The sequence below is a fragment of the Melospiza georgiana genome, chromosome 5, assembly GCF_028018845.1.
Source record: "Melospiza georgiana isolate bMelGeo1 chromosome 5, bMelGeo1.pri, whole genome shotgun sequence".
In the NCBI taxonomy this organism is placed as follows: Eukaryota; Metazoa; Chordata; class Aves; order Passeriformes; family Passerellidae; genus Melospiza; species Melospiza georgiana.
The window spans coordinates 6,903,538-6,925,580 of record NC_080434.1 but is presented as its reverse complement, the minus strand read 5'-3'; the positions used below and the strand labels follow the sequence as shown (position 1 = coordinate 6,925,580).

The following is a 22,043-nucleotide window of genomic DNA, read 5'->3' as shown; positions in this document are numbered from 1 at the left end:
GAAGAACTGAAAATAGAAGCCTGACACAGCTCATTACAGGGAGATGAAAAACACAGAGTATTTGGAAAACATTGTAGCTAATATTTATTTCTGCAAAACCAACAAAAGCTATGTATTTACACAAGCACTGTTACCTTTTATTTTTTAAGATGCATTCTGAGTGCTTCAGCTTCTGGCAACTGAAGCAACATACAGGATCAATAACTAAAGAGAAAAACCTGGAACGTCAGAGTCCCAAGATCAACAGAATCACTTCACTCCAGTTGTTGAAAGTGTCTGATATTTTGTATATCTAATTAGGTTAGAAAAGATTTTTATTGTGGAACTATAAAATTACTCATTTGTCTAAATCCCTTGTAGGATAAAGAAGCATGTCAACTACTCAAGTGATATTTTATGGTGAAAACTATTTTAAAAAATCTTCAGTGAAGGATTTAAACTTTAAGAAATATATCTATGATGCTTAACTATCATGATTAGATATGACCAGAAAAACAAAAGTCACTTTTTTTTTAATAAATGAAGTTTAAATAGTCAACAATGAAGAACTCCAAGAGAATTAGAATTTAGGCTAGAGAGCATTAAAATATGTATGAAAGAGAAGATGTCATTAAAGTGGTATTTACATATGTCATTTCAATGTTTCAAGTAATAGGAAAATTCTCTAACAATATAACTATATAACAGTGTACATATATATATATATTTGCATATATGTATACAAACAATGAAAACTTGATTGATTCAAACCAGTATACAACATTATGATAAACTTTCTATTGTTTATCATAATGTAGACTTTAAATCTACAAACTGGGGGCTTCATTCCAAAGGTAAATGCTAGCAATTGCCTACTCCTAAAAGCCATACAAAGCTTTCTCACACAGTTATCTGTCTAACAGCACCTGCACCACGTGACACATTAGTTTTGCCATTCCAGTGTTGCATTCAGTGAATGAGTTGGTATTCAAATTTTTTTTTTATCTCCATGTCTAGCAGGATCTCTTTAAGACATGTCATCCAAACTACAAACTCACTGTAACGTTCTTGATTTTCTACTGCCTTTTTCATGGTATTGTCCCAATGATAAAAGAATACTTTAACTCCTCTGCTGAAGCTATATCAGATCATCCATTCATACTATTTTATAACTAAAGAACTAAAAGACAGAGTTTTGATGCTTCAATTATAAAACCATTCTAACAGCTTTTTTTTTTTTTTTTTTGAGTTCTTAAACATTACATTACACACTAAAAGCACAGTTTAATTATGGTTATGAGAGCTCTGAGCATCTGAAATTTCAGTTTTAGATAATAATAACCATGATCAGCCAAAAAGCTTTTACATTAGGTGACTGGTCTTAAAACACATAGGTTCCAAAGACAAGAATGGAATTTACTTTTAAGGGCATTAAAACACTAACCCTTTCTCCCTACCATTCACCGCATGATTCTCACCTTTGCATCAAACAGCAGAACATAGGGCATGGTTTTTCTGAGTATAAAACTAATGCATTTTCAGAACATCATTCATGTTGGAGGAGGAGCACAGCTAAGGAGGCTGGGGCTTTGTGGAAGAGTACAGCATGTGACTGGGCTGTCAAGTACTGGGCTATAATGCACTGAATGGTCAAATCAGGGTGGCACAGGTAACATTTTGAGTGTTTGGCATTGCACTTTTCCATACTTTTCCCACAGAAACACAAGCCACTGAACTCTACAAAAAAGCCTAGAATGACACAACAGCAATTTCCAAACACAGCTGGCTTGGTTCCCAACAGAATTAACATTAAGCCATGTGAAGATGATGGCAATGGCAATGGTGAGAGCAGCAGCAGTCACTGCTGGCTGTGCTCAGCCTTGCATGTGTGGGAAGGAGTGTGTCAGGCCCCTTCTCGTGTCACATGAAAGCACAGCCACAGCTCCACATCCACTGCTCATGCACAGGTTGTGTTTCCATCTTCTTGAAGCATCAACAACTGTCTGGATGTTTTTCTAACCTAAAGTAGCTTGCAAAGTCTGTATGCCCTAGCTAGAATGCCAAGATGTAAAATCACATAAATCTCCAAATTCAGTAATCTATTAGATCCTCATCAGATATGACTTGAGTAGGAGGAGCAGCTGGTAATATTCTTTGGCTGTTATTATTTCCTTGGACAAGTCACTAAAACAAAGTAAGGGTTTTTCAGTCCCCTTCCCAACTAGAAGGTGACAGAAAAGGCCTATGGACATTCTGAACTGAGTTCAGACTCTGAAGATTAAAGTCTGGAATAATTTTGCTCCTCAAACACAGTCCCAGTCTTAATCGAGAGTACAAACAATTTTCCCCAAACTGCTGAGAATTCTCTGCATTTTCCCAGCCTGCCTGAGTGTGAATGCAGCCCAGGGCCTAATCCTAAACCTTATAAACAGAAAGCATTTGTGCAGCAAATCTGTGCCGTGTGTAATTTTTGTCACATCCATGAGATTCTGGAGTTGTAGCCCCTCAAGCCAGCAGGCTGAAGGCCTTTTCCCATTTTGACTCTATCCTTTCACCCTTCTATCCAATCTTATGATATATTCCACCCTCTGCATCACTTGCAGTCCATTTTCCAATCTGCCTATTTAATTACAGACTGCATTGCAGTATGACTTTCTCTCCCTTTGCTCTGCAAGGGTGCCTGTAGAGCCAAGTCAGGTTTGGATACCTGCATGGATGAAATAGAGAGGAAGGAAAAAAAGCATCCTTCAGCGTTTATAAAAGATATATTTGCTATTCAAGTGCACTGCAACAATCAGAAGCTTTAAATGCAACAGAGGTCTCTCAGTACTTCAGGATGCCTACCAAGAAATGTATATTCCCAGCATGGCAACTAAAAAGAGGGTCTAAGTAGCTAGACCCTGTTAAGATGGATTCTACAGAAAATTTTAGTTTCCATATTTTACTTAGATTCTGAGAATTTCAAAACTAGAGTAATTGTGGCTATTTCTTTGTAAGAGTAACAAGAGAGCCTAACCTTCAACCATACAATGGAGTGGCTAGTACTAACACTGATAAACTCTTGTGATATTTCTTTTCAGCTGAGGGATATTGTCCAAGTTTTTTTTGAAAATACTGACCTAACGAGCTAAAATGACCATAAATAAAAGTTTCTTTAGGTCAGGAAATCTTAGCCCAAACAGTGAAAAACATGAGGGTAAAAGGTGCTCTGCATCTTAAAACTGATGAATAAATGCAATCATACAGTATCATTGCATTCAAATGGTTACTTGGAAGATAAGGAAACATGCTTAAATTCTTGAATATTGCTTCATTCTAAAACTGTCAATACTGGAAATCATCAAAGCTATTTTAAGAATAAGAATATATTTTAAGAATCTAGCTAACATACAGCTAAACCATATTTTACATGGTAAATTCACAGTTCCTTTATGTAAAACATATGAACTCACTCCTGTCTACTACTTTCATTGACTATTTTAACATTTCCATCTTTTTATTTTATATCATATGATCATGAATTTCAAGGTTGACTTCCTTAATTTCTTATTTTGTTTCACTCTAAACCTTACGATATCATCAACATTAAATCATGGAATTATGATCACTCTTTCAAAAAAAATTCCTCTTAACACTCTTGCAATTATTCAAAGCTCCCTTTTACACACTTGGACTATGGAAAAAAAATTAGAGGAAAATATGGCACAGGCAATAGGAGTCCTAAACACTTCTAACAGAGTTTATTCCTCATTGTTGAAAATGTCAGTGTTCAGCAACTTAAAAACCTCCTAAGTACTTCTCTATGGAAAGCCTTACAATTATATTTTGTCCTTAGTATCTTAGTACAGGACAATAATTCAGTCACCTCTGTTCCTCTATTGCCTTCTATTTCAGATATCTTTAGACTCCTTACACATAAAGTTATATGTAAAGTTTACTCCTCCCCCTCCTTTCATTCCCTGGTTCCCTATAGTAAACAATTAACCTTTAGTATCCAGTTACCTTGTGACAGGACACCAAAAGTCAGGGTAAGTCAAGCCTTAAACACTTGCATAAAACAAATAGGGCAGATAAACAAGAAATGGTATTTTAGATCAGCTGATAAGAGAGCAGAAAGAACGAAAATAGCCTCAGTACCCTCGTGTTAACCCATGCAAGACAATAAAGTCCCACTAACAAAAGCATGCATTTACATTACAGCTAGAAAAAAAAAAAACTAAAAAACCAAAAAATCAGTTTTATAGCTAGACCATCATAAACTGGGTCAGCTGAGCATATTTCAGTACCGGTTTGTGAAATGGCTGCTGTACTAACCTTGGCTGGTCAGAATGCCCCAGCCAGCTTTCCGTTTTGCAGGGCACTCCCCTACACTTTCTAGGCGTCTTTTGGGGAGATTCTGGCTCCTCTGCACAGCAGGGTTTGTTGTCATGATCTGCTTCTCCAGGAAAGCCTGTCTGTCATTGGTGCAGGTGCTCTGCTCTGACGAACATCCACAAATGATCTCCAGCACCTTTTTTCCTCCTTTCGCTTTCTCACAAAGGATCTTGCTGTACTTACTGTAGAATGGCCACAACACTGAAATCCATTCAGTAACATTTACTAGCTTGGACTAGTGACTACAGAGTGGGGGAAGGGAAGGACTGCTCCAGCATTTTCTATTTTTAAAACAGAGAAAGAATCAGCTTAGCTACAGCATGAGTCTTAACTATTTACATGATTTAAATGGAAAGAAGGTGTTAATTTTTTAATCATTTAACACAAAAAAGAAACAGATTCCTAAAGCATAAGTGTTCAAAGGTTTTGCTGCTTGAATACTAAGCAGCCTAAAACAGAAACCCAAAATTATTTTATCTTTTAATAATAGTAACAACAATTATTACTGCATCAGGTTTTACTGATATGTAATGTGCAGTGAAGAGTGATTTTAGAATTCCGGAGAATCCATGAAATTTTGAAACAGTCCTGATTTTCTGTGGTTTGTTTCTTGGTTTTGTTTTTTTTTTAAATAGGGGGCAAGTTATCCTACAAATGTCAATGAAACTAAATCCTGAATAAAGGCATGTTTTGACTAAAAAAAAATTATTTTGAAAGTCTGATCCCATTGTGAAAGTAAGGCTGTAGTCTTCCCAGAAGAAGCACAGATCAATATTTTTTAGAAACAGCAACAAAACCAACCAAAGAGTGCTAGAATTTTTTGTTCATTACTATGTATCAGACTGATTTTATACAACAGAAATCTGCAAAGAGAAGCAATCCATGATGAAATTGCATCAGAGTAAAAGACAGTGATTTCTCTCTAATAAAAATATGTTAAAATGTCGCCTTTACCTCCCCAGCATTTCCTTGTAGTATTTCCTCATTATTCTCCTCTACAGATATATAAAGTAGACACTTGTAAATTTTTAACAAGCAACTCAACATTACTGAGTTTCACTAATACTATTTTTTCAGGTACCTGACAAAACTTAATCCCTAAAATTCTGAAATAATGCTCAGATATTTAATGAAATTTTCTATATCCCTCTTGGTTTTCTTTAGGAGAAAATCAGAGGCAAGATTATAGGTAGATAGGGCGAGGGGAAGAAGAAGGAGCAGCTGCAAATTTCACCTTGAAATTGCAGCACATGAGAACTGTCTCACTTGGAATAGTGCTACACCCTTTACAGAACAGAAGCAGGTGGGCTACTGCTCTTCTCACAAGACAGAACAAAACAGCACTCTCACAGACATTGGGCTGCCTTCAGACAACTGTTTTCCTTGGGTTTTATCTAGCTGAACAAACCAGAATATCTCCCAGACTGAAATAAACACTTCAACATATCAAATCTCTGCATGTAAATCTGAAACAGAGCTTTCACAAAATGGCTCATTATAAACAGGACATTATAAATATATCACTTAAATACTAGAATTATGTTTTCTTCCAAGTAAATAAGTATTGGAAGGGCAATTAACAGGAGAGCATACTAGGGACATGTAGCATGTGCCTGTGCAGGAAGATACCAGCATTATTCTCCTGTGAGAAATAAACTGACAGTTTTTGTATTTGCCATGGCTCTGAGGCTCATCTCAGTTTTAAATTTCCATTTGGAATGGAATTCCAGGACACTCAGGAGAATGTGGTGAGGACCAGGATCAAGCAATGCATCTGGGACTGCAGATCAGGAATTGACAGCGGTCTGGCAAGAAAAAAATCTACATTTTTTTGTAGGAGTTTTGTGGGTGAGGTTGTCAGCTGAGAATGAATCTGCATCTTTCTACAGGAGTGGTACAAACCTGGAAGCACTTCATACAGACGCTTCCCACACTGATTCCAGCCTCTGCTCTCTCTGACTTGTCGGGGAGGTGTGGCTGGCAGGAGCCAGGAGCGCAGCAGGAACAGAGGCAGCTGCCATGGCTTCAACGAGGCAGAGCCCCACAGGAGCCAGCATCACCTGCCCTCCTGTGCAGACAGCTGCCAGCAAACAAGGAGCTCCCCATGCACTTAGAGCACCCCCAAAACCCTCCACCTCCAAAGCATGGCTTGCACGCAAAGTATCTGCAATACACAGAGATATTCCATAGATGCTTGCCAATCATAGAGTTACTTTGAATACTCTAGAGAACAATAAAACAATATGCATTTTTGTGCTTTAAAAAAGGCAAAGCTTATCCAGTTCAGGACTGCAGAAGGAACTTCTCACTAAATTCTGCTAGGCCCAACCATTCAACCTCCAGGCAAAAAACATTTAAAAGTCTTATTAAAACAGTTCATAAATACAAGAATAAAAAAGAAAAAGCTAAAATGGCATAAAAAATAATCCAAAATTATTTTAAAAATATAGTTGAGGTGAGGGAATAAACATGGCTAAAACCATGGAGTAAGGCTGAAGACTGTGCTACTTCAGTTCCACCTCTGACACGGATTTGCTACGTGTTCGTTCTCATTTATGCCCTGGACTACATCAGCTACAAAATAAAAATCAGTATCTTTCAACTTCATTAGGCAATAAAACTATTAACATTCAAAACTACAAAACCACAAAACCACTTAGGCTTAGTCCTGAGATTACGTTCTTCAGATTTTTCTCTGTAGAAGACATTCAAACACTTCCAAAATCTGCCAGAAAACCTTTAACACAAGTCTAAGGAGATGTCCAAGCATGTGAAAAACACAGCTGACTATTGTTTTTCCTGACTTGGCAAAGAAGCAGTTAGGCACAGCATTTAGATTACAGTCACTCGTGGAAGCAATGCAGTTACCTTCAAAAAAGCAGCCAGGGGAAGGGACAGATGCTACAGTCTGACAGTAAGGAAACCAGAGGACTTTACTGATAGGTTTGGAATTCTGGCCTAAATTAGCATACAAGCTTTAAATAAAGCACTATGTTAAATTTCATTAATAATTAGTTCTGTTCAAATTCATAATGCAGAGGAAAAAGTGTTGAAGGAAACTCTCAAAATCTTTTTATTCCAGGTTTCTATAAAAGGAAATATGAGTAAAGTTTCAACATTTCCATGTCAGCACATAGCTCTGAGTTTAAAGGGGCAACAGTTCTTAACAGGTGGGAATGAAAATAGAAGTAAATTTTTGTTCCTCCCTTTCAGCAGGGAACTCATTTTATTTTCAAGACTATTTTTAAGGCAACAGAGGTGCAATTGTGGTAACACACAAAAAATGTGTTGATAAAACCAACAATACCCCAAACCCCCTTGACTTTTCAAAATATGATGCAGTCCAATGCAATACAGTCCAAACTCCTATAACAGTAATTTATCTTTGGAAAAATTGCACAAAATTGCACCATTTTCAAATGTCACAGATCAGTATTTTGTGTGCAACCATCTCAAAACAGCAAACTGATGACCCACTTTGCTTCCCAAACTGTTCTGAACTTTCAGGTTACTCTGTTTTCATGACCAGGATTACTATGGGGTCACAGTGACTGCATGGAACGTGCCACACTAAGTTCTGGAACAGGACTAGAAACTGATTCTTCCTGCTCATGTGATCCACACCCTGCAACCAAGAAGCTGAAATGACAAACAGGCTCCCTGTGGCTCAGTGCCAGTACCTCAGCAGTGGCCTGCTATTTGACATTGCCAAAAACAAACCAGAAGAAATCTTGAACATTCCTCCCTGTAGGAGATGCCAGGATGAAGCAAATTTTAGGAAAGATTGAGGAACTGTGGTTTCTGACAAAAACAGCATCCTACAAGGCCACAGTGGTGCCACTGTTACATTTTACAGTGCCAACTCAATGCCAAGGAACATAAATGTGCCATGAAAGTACAGGGATAAAGCTCTAGGAGGGGAACAGGGAAAGGCCTGAACAACTTTTTATTTGTTTGTTAAATAGATTCTTGCATCAAGCCATTCTTCATGGCAAGTATGATGGTGACATAAAGTCATTAGCAGGCAACAAGAAGCTTAGGCATTATCCAGGTCACCAACCAGTCCTCTTAACAAATACCAGCAGATAGGTAGAGAATGCTTTAATGGTCACTAGTTACTTAAGCATAAAATGACATTTCTTTACACCGTTATAAGCTCTAAAAAAATCTATAACATACTCTTAATACAATTTCATCACTGTCTCTTAGCTGGAAATCCAAATCAGTAGTAGTAGTAGTAGAAGAAGAAGATTATGATGATGATGGCAACAGCCTGGCTGTCTAGCCAATAATTTCCCTACCTCTTCTCCTGAGATTTCTACAGTTGTTACACCTTATGTTCTTGGATGCTGGAATCATAACTAAAGGTTGAAAAAATATTTAAACTTCTGATACGATAAAGGCTTTGTCTCAGGTCTCCCAGAAGTCCAATACAGAACAGTGACACATTTATTATATTTTTTGGCTTGTTTGCAATGTGTACCTGTCAGACTTTTCATGTAGTAACATAGAAAAATTGCTAATATGTAAACTAAACTAAATTACAGAAGTCATGGGGCAGAACCTAAGCAAATCAGTTACCAAGCAGGCCTGAGCTCCAGATATTGACAGCAAGACAGACACAGGCATGAAACCTGTAGTCAGCATAGGAGTGGTAAAGGACACCCCAGAGAGAATCGTGAGTCAATAACAGTGAAAGAACAGCCATAAAGAGAGAGAGCATATCTATTGCCAGGAAGGCTCCAGACATGGCACAGAGAGTAACATCCACTGGTGCAACAGATGCAGCATGCCACAAAGGATTTATGGCCAGCCAGGATTGCTGCAGTCCTGAGCAGAGCTCAGTACTCAGGCATGCCGTGCAATTCCCCCCAAGCCATCATCCTCTAACTGGCAAAAGTTCACTCAGTTTGCCTGCATTGCAAGTGTTTGAGAACATCCCCTACAAGAGAGGAATGTGAATAGCAATACCCTGCCCATAAAAATCCAGTGGCTGGAGGAAGGAACATCACCTTCAGGGAGCTTTGCTATTTTGGTCTTCCCCTGTTGCCTTATGCCCCACCAATGCAAGAAAGACTAGTGCAGATGGTACAGCTGAGCTTGCCCCAAGCCAATACTGCAGTTTTCTGCCTATTTTCTTTAACACCAGTTCTCTTTAAAGCCTCGCAGACAGATTGATCCAGGATTGCCTTTCAGTCTTATTGCTATGCACCTTTAAAACCCCAGGTTTTAAGATACATCAGAGTTCATAATGTTCACTTTGTGCTTTTATTATTCCATAAGCTTACTCTTCATTTCACACAGAAAAATAGAGAAATTTATTGATGAAGGGCATTTCCATGTGAGTTTAGAGTGTACACTCCAAGCAAGCCAATGGGACCTAGGCTGGTGAAAAGTTAAGGTCCACATTCAGAAAAAAAATACATTTCAAGGAGGCACACCTGAATGAAACCAACCAAAAAATGCAGCTGGCGGACCTCAAGGAGGTCCTCACATTTACAGAAGAGTAAAAAACAAACCCCACAAACAAATCCACATGACAGGCTATATCAGTTTCTTTTCAAGAGGCAAGCATGCAAACAGGCATACATATTCACTAGATTTTTCTGTGGCCGCAGAAATTTTCTTTCAGATGAGGGATGTAAAAAATGAAAAATTTGAATTAAAAGTAACATGCTTGCCAACAGATGTTCTTGCTCTTTGTTGCTGCAAATAAGTCAGGGCTAAGGCCATGTCAATTTAGTTGCATCATATAACTCTGAGCAAAACCTCTTTAAGACAGAATATGTTCTTCAAGAAAGAATGTTCTGGTATTTGTCTAATATGTGGTGTCATTTCCTTCCTTCAAAGAAGGTGCCTTTTTGGTGTTATTCTGCAGTATGACTCTTCTTTGGCAGTCATTTGTCATAGTAGGCAAAGTTATTTGGCATACAAGAGAAAGTGATGAGCTCCATCAAAAAAAAATCCCTTCTAAAATTTCAAAAAAGAAAATTCACACTATCTTAAGCATTTTTACACCATTAGCTTACGTGCTGCAAATGAAAAACAAATGCTAAATGTGGTTGCTTACACCAAGTGGTATGGTGAATAGGTATGCCATACAATATTCCTATCATTGCTGAATGAATCTCCATTGTATCCAGGAAGCTAAGAGAGGTCTTGCATGGCTTTTATTAATAGAACTGTGATCTCTGTGGAATGCAAGTTGAGAAAATGCCTCATGCCTATCTTCCCTACCTAACAACTGTTGCTGAGTGGCATTATCAATTGCAACTTGTTAGGATAAAATAAATATGAAAACTTTGCTCGAATCATTCACTACAAGCCATCCAAACAGTAGATCTCTGACACTGAAACACAACATTATTGTCCATTTATGAGCTGTACTTTAAGGACCATATTCTTGGGACTACCCAAGTAGTTCTCAGTGTACAAGAAAAAAGGAAACAGAAAACTTCATAGTATTTACCAGTCTCTGTGAGAAGATGGAGACTCAGCAGACTGAACTACCACAATCCCGTGGATGGCTTAATTTAGCCTAACCAGTGTACTGAGCTTTCCTACCATGCCTGATCAAGACACATACAGCAAAGTTGGGTAGCTTAGAATTTGCTACAGTCACTCAAGAGTAGCCTTTCTTAACCTTAGAAGAAACCAGGCCATATTCACCTCTCCTGTTCTGCAAAATCAAAATGTATTTTAAGAAGCATACCAGAAACACAATTTCTGCTTTCAAGTAACTTTAACGCACACACTTATGGATAAAGTGAAATTTTATACAAATTTTTGTGAAGATAGGTGACATAATTAAAAAATATGATATTTAAGAGAAATCATTTTACATTCTCAGAACAACTTAGCTTGTCTATCAGACCCCAGATATCTGTATATGTACATGACTCTTTGCTGTTTATGCTATGTTAACCTCTGCATATTTCTTCGTAAGAAGGTTCCTCTCTATCACTTTCTGCTTGTAGATAATTTAGACAATTACTGAGTATCAGGTTTACTTTTGATAAAATAGACACCTTCTGCCTTATAAAAATGTTTATGAGTGGGAACTATGCCTCCTTCTGTAAGGTTATCTTTAGTAACAAAGTATAGGCTCTTTCATACAAACCAAGATCTTACCAGTATTTTTTGGCAGAATTTATATCTTACAGACCCAAAACATCTGATAATTTATTAATTCTTTAGATTTGATCCACAAACTTTGAAATCACTTCATACTACAGCACTACTACCACATCTTAAAGCAACTATACTATAAAACTCATCTGAAGCTCTAACCCAGTGCTCCTATACACAGAGCACTGTCATGATATGACTTGTTAGTTGCTATAGTAGGAAGAGTCTAAAAGCTGCTTTTGACCCTCCAGTGTTCATCCAGCAACAGCTGTACAAAAGGCTGATTTATTAACTCTTCACAGATCTGGAAATACCATGAAAGAAGAAATGTTAATGTGCAGGTCACTGTCATTACACATAGTCTGCTAAGGAGCTAAATATACCCAAGTTAATTTTCAGGTTAGTTTATTCTTGTGCATCAGTTTGTAGGGCACAGGATTTTAAAATGGAGCAAGCATATACACTTGTTACGTCTTTACCCATTAAGAAAGAAATCAATAACATGTTGACTTTTGCAAAATTTCAAATGCAATGAATATATAAATGTTCACTTCAACACAATAAATAAAGAAACACTAGGCACCACAAGCTATTTCTAACACAGCTCTAGTGCCCGATTGGAAAGCACTTGGCTCCAAACAACTAATCAGTCCCTTTCAAGTCAGTGGGGCAAGTGTATATGAGTAAGTGTTTACAAAATTAGTGCCAGAGTTAAAAATAACTCAGCAAATGGCACCTTTATAATAGAATGGATCCCTTTTTCATTTGATTTTTTATGGTACCAATAACACTGACTTCACTGAAAAAAATAATTCAACTCTAATAGCTTATTAGGACCCAGGTCTTCAATTCACTTTAAGCAAATGTAAAAAAGACTGTGAAGTTCTGTCCTGCATTTGGTGCTATTCAGGCTTTTAATATTGTGAATGATAGAATAATGTATTTATTTTTATGCAGGCACTAGATGACACTGAACTGTAGATGCTACAACTGCTCAGAGAGAAGCAATTCAAAACAGAAAAGTAAAACAGAGAAATTGTCTGATACCAAGACAGCATGAAATTAGTTGAAGGCCAGTACAAAGTACTGTACATAGAGAGGAAGAAGCAAATGCACAATACAGTGACTTTGTTTTAACATGTGGCTTGCAGGCTACAGCCTCTATCCATAATAATTTACTGCTGAGGGGCAGCACCATTCCAGGAGGCATTACACAGGGTGCCATATACATGGCACATGACATAAGTGTTCCACTTGTATACAACTAATAGTTCCCTGGTTACACTCATAAAGTCTCAGCTGGAGCACTCTGTTTAATATGGGAAATTATACATGAGTAAAGATGTCTGTAAACTATATATGAACTGGCACAAGTCCAAGGGAGAGCAACTGCAGTAACTCCAGGTGCTAGAAAATAAGACTTAGGAGGACAGACTAAATTAAATGCTTTTTACTTTATTCTAGAAAAGAAAAAAAAACCCAGCAGAAGTAAGAAAATGCATTATAATAGTCATTAAATTGATTACTTCTCATACACAGGGAGAAACAATCATATTTAATGAATTTAGTTAGCAGAGACACAGATTTAGGTCACCCTTGGGGGAAGTGGGAAGCAGTTTAGTGATGAGAACAGAAAACCTGATATTGGTTGCATAAGGATGCTGCAGAAATCTCTATTACTAAGCATTTTAAAAACAGATTAGCCCAGCATTCACCAGATAACTCATGTATATTTGATCCTAGAGCACTCAATTTACCTCTGAAGGTACCTTTGAGCTATACACAGGAAATGTTTTACTCGGACATCATTTCCATAAACAAATGAAAGTGTCCTATAATTAGTAGAGCCTTTACATACACTTTTTTGTTCTTAGCTGATGCTGAACACTGATCTAGTTCCTTTATTTCCATGTCACATAAACAGTATAATAATTTCTAATTAATGACTGTGACATTATCCAGCCATTCATGTACACCTGAGATCCAAAGGATAAATGGAGTGTAAATTGCTGACTACTGAAACTGAAAATATTCCTGAAATATTAAGGAACAAAGTACAACCCATTTAGCAACAAGACCACACAAAGCAGATGACACAGGCAAAGCTGTCTCTTTATATTTAATAAAGAAAAAGTGACAAAATAAAGCAAGTCAGCCTTGAAATGCATGATCCCTGGGCCTCAGCTCCTGAACTGACCTCTATACCTTCAGTTTGACAAAAGGAGTTCCATCAAAAACTACCTCTCTGCACCTGCAACACCCTCAATTACACAGACTTCATAAAAGAAAGACTTATTTTAACTCAAGGGGTCAATTTAGAAAATATGAAATAATGCCTGTGCCTAGTAGCACATTTACAAAGGTTCTTTTTTCTTCAAAATTATAGCACTCTATCCTAGACAAGCCATTATAACAGCAATAAGTAATCTTTTGTTATTAACAGCAAACCTAAAATACCATTCCTAACAGAATTTTGAGAGGATGTAATCAGGTTAAAACTGGAAAATAAAAAGAAACATTTCCTCTAATTTGAATTACTTATCGAAACACTATAAACTTCAATTAGCTAATGACAGATGCTAGGCTAATTATCCGTCTTGGTGGTTCTTTGTGCTGTGTTTTTTTCTGCCAAGGTTTCTCTGCTACTTGAGAAAAAAACACAGAATGGATCATTAATTAGGAGGATACTCAGTATTTAATTTTACAATGTAATGTTTCAAGCACTTTCATGATTCATGTTACCTGTTGTGCATCTTTTAGATACCACTTTTAACGGGATATTTTGTTACATGTATTACATGAAGTCTACTGAGGCATCTCTCTGTTTCACCAACACCAAAAAATCAAATCCCACAACACATTGTGACTTCAGACATTAGCATGCCTCTTTCCACAGATATAGAAATAAATACAGAAAAGATAAAATATCGATTCTGAGGAGAATTATTTGCATCCCAAAGAGCAAGGATTGCTGCTGTTAGTCCCAACTAATGGATGAATAGCAGATTCTGTAACACTAGCTGGGCATGTGCTTACAACTGTTACAAATCCAGAACCAACCACTGCAAGCTGGACAGTGGCACACTGATGTTGAACTGTCAAAAGTCCAACTTAAGCACAAAATAGTTGCATTACCTATTTTCTTTTAATAAAACAAGCAGAAAAGTAGAAAATCTACCATATGTTTGACCCTAAAATCAATAAAAACCTCTGCTACCTGACCAAAACAATAATCTGCAAAAGTGATAGATTTTCACCTTTTGCATTGGCCAGCTACTATAATGCTTAGTAATACTTAATGCTTAAAATTTCTTTAGGTATGAGACTTTTGAAAAATGCCTGAATTACAGATTCCTGAGTTCAGCAACAGGTAACACCATAAACACTATTTTACTCTCCAGCCTGATGCATGTTATTCCTTTCACTCCAGTTCCTCCCAAGTCTCTGTCCTTCTGTGCCCAGCTCGTGTGTTGGTCTCCCTATAAAGAGCTGCCCTAGAGCTAGCGAGCAGCTTCTGGCAAAAAATTCTTGACTTCAAGTAAGGCCTTTGCCATTCTCTGCAAGTATTCCTGCCTGTGCCCTTCCTACCCTACTGTAGTGAACATATACATGCACACCCACACCCTCCCACACCTGTATCTGCACATACACTCACACACAAACACGCACATGCACAGCAGTTCAAGTGGTGCCATTAACAGGCTCAGATGTAAAAACCCTGGGTTTCAGAGCTTGTGCAGAAAACACACGATGAAATCCATCTCAAGTAAATCTTCTGCAAAGTAAGCTAATTCCTGCTTTAGGATTTAAGCCTTTCTTTCTGGATTGCAAATTTTAACACCCCTACACAAAATGTCTAGCTTTAGTCCCAACATTGAAGATTGAAAAAATCTTTTGAGTTTGAAACTGTTGCTGGCTCATTTCAATAGTTTCTCCCTCATGTTTAACTTGGGCTTTGTCTTCACATTTGTGGTACCTAGGGATGAGTGATAAAGGCAGCAAAAGGAAAGACAAGTCTTTCTCTTCCATTGCCTAACTCAGCTTGATGCCATCCCAGAATATAAGGAAAAATAACGAAGACAAGTGAGGTAGCAGGGATCCCAAGCTGAGCAAAATCAGGGCTCAGTCATGTGCCAGCATGCCACAATTTAGAAGAAAGAGTGCTCTGTAATGCAGAAGAACTGAATGAAAATGGTACCTCACTACTGATGAACTTGGGGCAACAGTTCTGCCAAAGTTCTGCTAGTGGGAACAGAAAAAGAAATTTTCTCACAAGAGCTTTACGATCCAGTAAAATCTGAAGGATTTCCACACACATGCCCAAAAGTTGGCCCTCATAAACTGTTATTAAGGCTCCTGCTTTGTGCCAAGAGTCAACTTATTCAAGGTATATGAGGACTATATCTCTCAAAAAATTACTATATGAAAATTTTACCCTAATCAAGACATAGCTTTCAGAAATATTTTGACTAGTTTCACTAGAGCGTTGCAAAATAATCATATGCCAAACTTGGAAAATTTCAACTATGCATGGTAATCTGGGGGACATTAGGAGCAACTGGGAAAATAGTCCAAGATTGGGAAGTATTTGGCAACCTTATTTATACACAGGCATCTTAAATCTAGGCCTCTCTCCAAACAGAAAACTAGCTGTGGTATTTGAATTTTATTCTCAAATAATTAAAACAAACAAACAAACAAACAAAAAAAAAAAAACCAAAAAAAAAAAAAAAAAAGCTCACATAATCTAACAACCCTCCTACAGATAATTTTGTTTATAAAAAACACAGCAACAAGTACAGAACAAAAACCTCACTCACACATATCACTTGAAAAACTGAATGCAAATGAGGCTACCAGATAAGTAATTACCTGAAAAACAAAATCCCCAAACAGTAGAGATAACAGAGTATATACAAATATACCTTGCCCTTGAGGAACTCCATAAAATTCAGCAGCTATCCTTGCTGCTTCCTTACGGTTTCCTTTCACAATGTAGAAATGACTAAGTATAGCAAGGCTGATCTTCACAAAAAGTTTAAAACAAAAAAGTGAAAGTATAGTAAAGTAGACATTGGATAACTGCTGTGCAAAAGGGCGACTTTCTTCTATGACAGTCATTGCTGCAGCAAAACCTCTGTCAGTGTTTGGGTCGGGCTCTCAAATGTGTTGATAAGATCAGATGGCTCCAGCCATGCACTCTTGGGAACAACTGGTCCCGAGGAAAGAAAATATCAGCTGGTCATGATGCCTGCTGCTCAAAATATGACGATTATTTATACTGTACATAGTACTGAGTTCACTACCGCTCTTGCTAGCCCGGTGATATCCATGTGGGACAGCAGGTTCCAAGATCCTGGATTGTACTTGTTCCACTTAAAAGGTCTGTTGCGTTACAAATTCTGTGTTTCTAATTCATTTATTTACATGTTTAAAATACATCTTCAAAAGTGTTATTATAAACTCCTGAAATTTGTGTACTAAACCACATAACTCAGATAACATGTTTTTGCTAAAATATGTTCTCCTGCTGCTTAAGTACAATTGCTCTTTTCTGATATTTCATTTTATGTCAGACTAATATTCTTTCCTTAAAAAACTAGAATCGTATCAGTAAATAATTGAAGTACACATTAATAAATAAACAGAGATTTAATATATATCAGCTTTGACAGTCTCATTATTTTGCTCAGGCTGAATGAAAGTATCTAGACTTTAGCACTATACATAAAACAGTATTCAGAGTAGGTGATACGAGTCAAACATCTAGATATTTTTATCCATAAGACCTGGAGCACCTAAAATTAAATTAATTAAAATGCAATGGTAACATTTCAACATGGAAAATTTCTAATAGTTATGAAATGTATTTCATTGTGCTGCATCATATGGCACGACAGGCTTTATCTGTTGGCCAGATTTAGAGAGGGGAATCTAAATTCCTCCAATTTTTTAAGAATTAATTTGCCTTTATACCATAAAGCTATTACTCACAGTCATCAGCAGTCACTCACAAGTTGTTCCATTAGTGTGAGTAATTGCTCAGTAAATTGCTGAGTTGCAACATGATACAAACTGAGGAGCTGCATGACAGAACCAGATTTCTAAGTGAACTATAATCCTAAAGGAAAAATTCCTGGCAGCACAAGAAAGGGTCCTACCTAAACTTTTATACTTCCTTCTAAATTAAAAAAACAGTGACTTGAATTATAACTTAAAATGCTCTAACCAAAGTAATCCTAAACCTTTCTATTCTAACCTGGATTCTCATTTGATGATTAGAAAAAAACAAAGATATTTTAGAATGTTGGCAGCAGTCCATCAGGATAAAAGGGTATGATCCAAATGTCACTGCATCCACAAATCACCCTGACTTCAATGAACAGAATAGCAGATATAAAGCACTATAATACAAAACCATACTTCTGAAGGGAAGTGGAAACAATAAGGCACCTCTTATCATCTGACTCTCAGAGTAATTTATTAGAGTAAGAAGCTATAATGTTTTCTGGAAACTAAATGCAAACAAACCTATACAAATGAAGAAAAGACAATGATAAGTGGAAATGTTCTTGGAAATTATTAAAATTTTTGACAGACAGGAAGTGAATTGTGCTTATCTTGAGAGAAAGAGGCAACAGGTATTTTTGTTTGAAAACATTTAGTCCACTTAAAATAACTAGAAAAGGAAATGAAAAGGAAATGAAAAGGAAATGAAAAGGAAATTAAAAAGGAGTTTACCTTGCAAACTATATTAGTTAGTAAAAAAAATACCCAAATTTTTAACAAATTTCATTTATAGACATTTTCTCATCCAGCCAGAATAGGAACTGCTTTCCTCATACCATTCTTAGAAGCGGGAATGAGTACTTAAAATGCCAAATGAAAATCCCTTTTTATATTTGGCACATTGTTATCCGACACTGCATTGAGGCGTCATGTTTTCCACAAGTATAAAAGGCATTATGATCTGAGCTACCACTGCCAAGCTCTGTTTCAATCATTAATAGAAATGGTATTTTCCTTAGTAACACACCCAATACTGGAATTTCTTACTTCTCCCATATTTGTACTAGTATTACTAAGCTTGACTTGATCAATCCACAGAATTTTCCAGCCACCTTATGGACCTGTTTCACAAATTTACCACGCAGTACAAGGAAAAGTCATAATTATGTTACAGAAAGCTTTTTCTTCCTTACAGTCTTTTACCTGACCCCTTTTCCCTTTTTTCATGTTATGCCACCTAGTATTTGCTTTCTCATCTGGACTTCTCCCATATTTTGTTAACAAACAAAATAATCTTTCTTTTTAGAGGCAAAACTCCAAATAGCAATTACCATAAATAACAGCAGGAGTTAACAGTGCTCAGAATTCATCTTCACCATACAATACTGTTTCCTGCTTCTTATAACTGCAGTAGATAAATCACAAAATAAATTTCTCAATTGTTAGGTTGTTTTTTTCAAGTAATTTTTTTCTGTCGAGGTTCAAGAAAAAGTAAATTTAAAACTACAATAATAAGGCTAATATGCATTTAGTATTCTGTAAGTGATGTTTCAAACAACCTCATGGATTTGTAAAACCACTTTTAGGAACAAGATGAAAATTGAACAGGAAGGTTATTCCTGTATCAAAACTTGCCTCGCGTCCTTTCAAAAATTTCCCTCATCAGTAATAAACTACATAAGGATGAAAATATACATGAAATCATGAGTTTTGAGAATTCCAGTTCACACAAACTCATCAGAAGCTGGCAAAATTAGTCTTATAATATTTCCTCTTTTTTTAGTGCTCTGTAACTCTTACATGCCATCTTAGCTGGAAACTCTCCCAGCTGCACAGAACCAAGTCTATCCTAATCTAAGCGTTCTAAAGAGCTACAGAAATTACTGTTACAGCTTGCTGGCAAAGCCATGCTATGAGGCACCCAGTCATGAAAACTGAGCAACTGCTTAGGAGTTAACGCCCACACAGCATTTTGGGAGAACCAACAATGCGACTGCGAGATCTGAACACAGAATAGCTGAGAGGAAGCCCGTGCAGACTGGGAAAACCAGAAACAGAAAGCTACAGCTGTTGCAATGGAAATCAGAAAACAGAAACATAGGTAAGTAAATGAAGGATCTGGCAGTCAATGAGATGACATGAAGGACTGTAAAAAAGTGAGATGTAAGTGTTCCACATTTTCTGTTGCATGGCAGTATCTTGCAGCACTTCAGAATATTGAGAGGTTCCAAATGGAAATGTACCATATGTAACAAATGTACAACACTATAATGATATCAAAACACTTAAAAAGAGCAGTGGCTTAATCTGGATATTCGCATTTCCCATGTAGTTTTGACTTTTGGGAATGAAATTTCTTGGCCTCATTTCCTCTCTAGTAAAATGGGGAGTATTCTGAAGATAACTTCATCGCTGTTAAAAAACCACTCAAGTATCCTGGTGAAAAGAATAACTAACCATGTATTTAATAACTTTTATTTTAATACAAAATTCAGATTACAAACGTAAATAAAATGAAAAATCTTGATGGGTCATTCACTTAATGTCAACAGAAGAGATGAGATGTAAAATTATTTTAGCATTTAGGGTTTTATCATGGCACACAAGAAAATGGCAACAAGGTACATTGCAGATTAACAATATTTGTATTTTTATTTTGTTTAAGAAGATAGTAATACTGTGGCAGATGAGGATACCTTACCTTGACAAACTAGCACATTTCCAGCAAATAAAACAAGAACAATGTAATGATTCCTCTGATATTCTTCCCCACTTCTGACAATTAACTATTTTAATTTTAAAGCCACTTAAGAAACTTCAAATGCTGGAATTTATGGCCCTAGAGTTCCCTTTTAATGTAGCTTGGTCAGCTATCATTTCTCAAGAACATAATCTCTAGAATCAAGATAGCAATCCTGCTGTTTATAATGACCATAAAGGGGTTCATTTCAAATGCCAGAGCTCAGACAAAGTACGCTGGCCTTTAAGGCTTTGCTGTGTAGCAGCCAAGTGCAGAAAGAAAGTATCCAGCATTTGGCACCTGTTTGTGCTAATTCAAACTGTCCAAAATCTAGTGTACAATTTACCCTCAACCAAACAAAGTAATTTTTAGAAAAACAAACCAAACAAACAAACAAACCAAACAAACAAAAAATCAAAGGGAAAAAAAAAAAGAAAACCACAAAACCTGTGCTCTATCATCTATGATTAATTGCATAACCACATTCATAAACTATTTTATTCTCACAATTTTTCTTCTATGCTTTAGAAGACTGGTGTGTCTAATTTTCAGTAAGCTGAGATACAAAAGAAAATTAACACAACCAACAGAATATTTAGTCTTTGAAGGCACTTTTTTTAACATCAAAGACTACAAAACCCTTAGAAATACGATTTCTTTGTAGCACATGCCGTGTTGTTACGTTTGGAAAACATACTTCTTTCTATTTATATTTTTTTAAAGTAATCTATTTAAACTAAATGATAGAAGATGTAAAAGAGTAATTATATTCACAACACAGATTCCATTACAGTCAGTCTTAACAGTTATCTTCTCTATTTTGGAGATGCATATAAAACCCTGAAAGGGAAAATGTTTATTTTAAAAATGAGATAAAGATGAAATACAATACAAGGAATTATTTCTATGACACTTCACCAGCATATCTTCCTCCACATATAAGAGACATCTAGATATACACAAGACATCCTGATTCTGACACTTCTGTCCAATAACAGGGATAAGAGAAGATTTTCGGATAAGAGGCAGAGAAACAGAAACTCTTAAGTGCTTATAGGAATTTATTATTTTATATATTATAGGCAACCAGTCAGGAGAAATTTTTAAAGTAATACCCTTGAAACAAAGAGTTAAAAATAAAATACGAGTAAGAAATCAAATTTTAGTACTGAGTTTCTGATATAAGCATAAAATGCTTCATGAAGGGCTCAAAAAAAGAGAAGCATGAGCTACTGAAAAGGAAATGTCTAACTCAGCATCAAAAATTATCTGCTTAGTGACCAGCTGACTTGTATTTTAATGAGTGTATGAGATGCTAATCTTCAATATTTTACCTACTTATCTAAAGCTACTGAATGTTATATCATTTACTTCTTAATCTATGTTCAGCATTTTTTTCTACCATTTTATATTCAAAGCATTTGAACTGGAGAAATCTAGACTCAAAGGAACTTTTTTAAAATTTATTTCCTCAATATTCAAAATGTTACCTTGACATCTTATTGGAGACAAAAAAAAGGCATACATACCATAAATCAGTCTTCAAAAAGTCTTAAATGTTCTTTTCATTAATATAATTCTTAAGTTAAGGATATGGTGCATTTATGCTTAGGCACAGAAAATAAACCCAAACAAGTCATATTTACCTGAAGAAATTCAGAAGCTGGAGTGACTGGGAAACATCAAGCAGCTGCTGTGTCCTTTTCTAAACAGGAGCTCAGGCCCATTGGTACAACACAAATACTACTCTTCATAAAATATGAAGGGAAGAGGTGGCTGAAGTACAGACTGTGTTCTACTGCTTTGGGGGAAT

General features: G+C 36.4%; 1 protein-coding gene across 3 annotated transcripts in view; it reads right to left on the bottom strand.

The window, feature by feature from the left end:
- ASB5 (ankyrin repeat and SOCS box containing 5) overlaps positions 1 to 16,602 on the bottom strand; it is a 28,376-nt gene extending 11,774 nt beyond the window's left edge. The window contains exon 1 of one of the 3 annotated variants that reach the window (XM_058024204.1): positions 16,407 to 16,602. In XM_058024204.1, coding sequence (XP_057880187.1) covers positions 16,407 to 16,602 — 196 coding nt within the window. Of the gene's footprint in view, positions 1 to 4,293; positions 4,597 to 16,406 lie in introns of those variants that run through there. The other 2 variants (XM_058024205.1, XM_058024206.1) reach the window with 2 other exon arrangements.
- Positions 16,603 to 22,043: the final 5,441 nt, after the last annotated feature.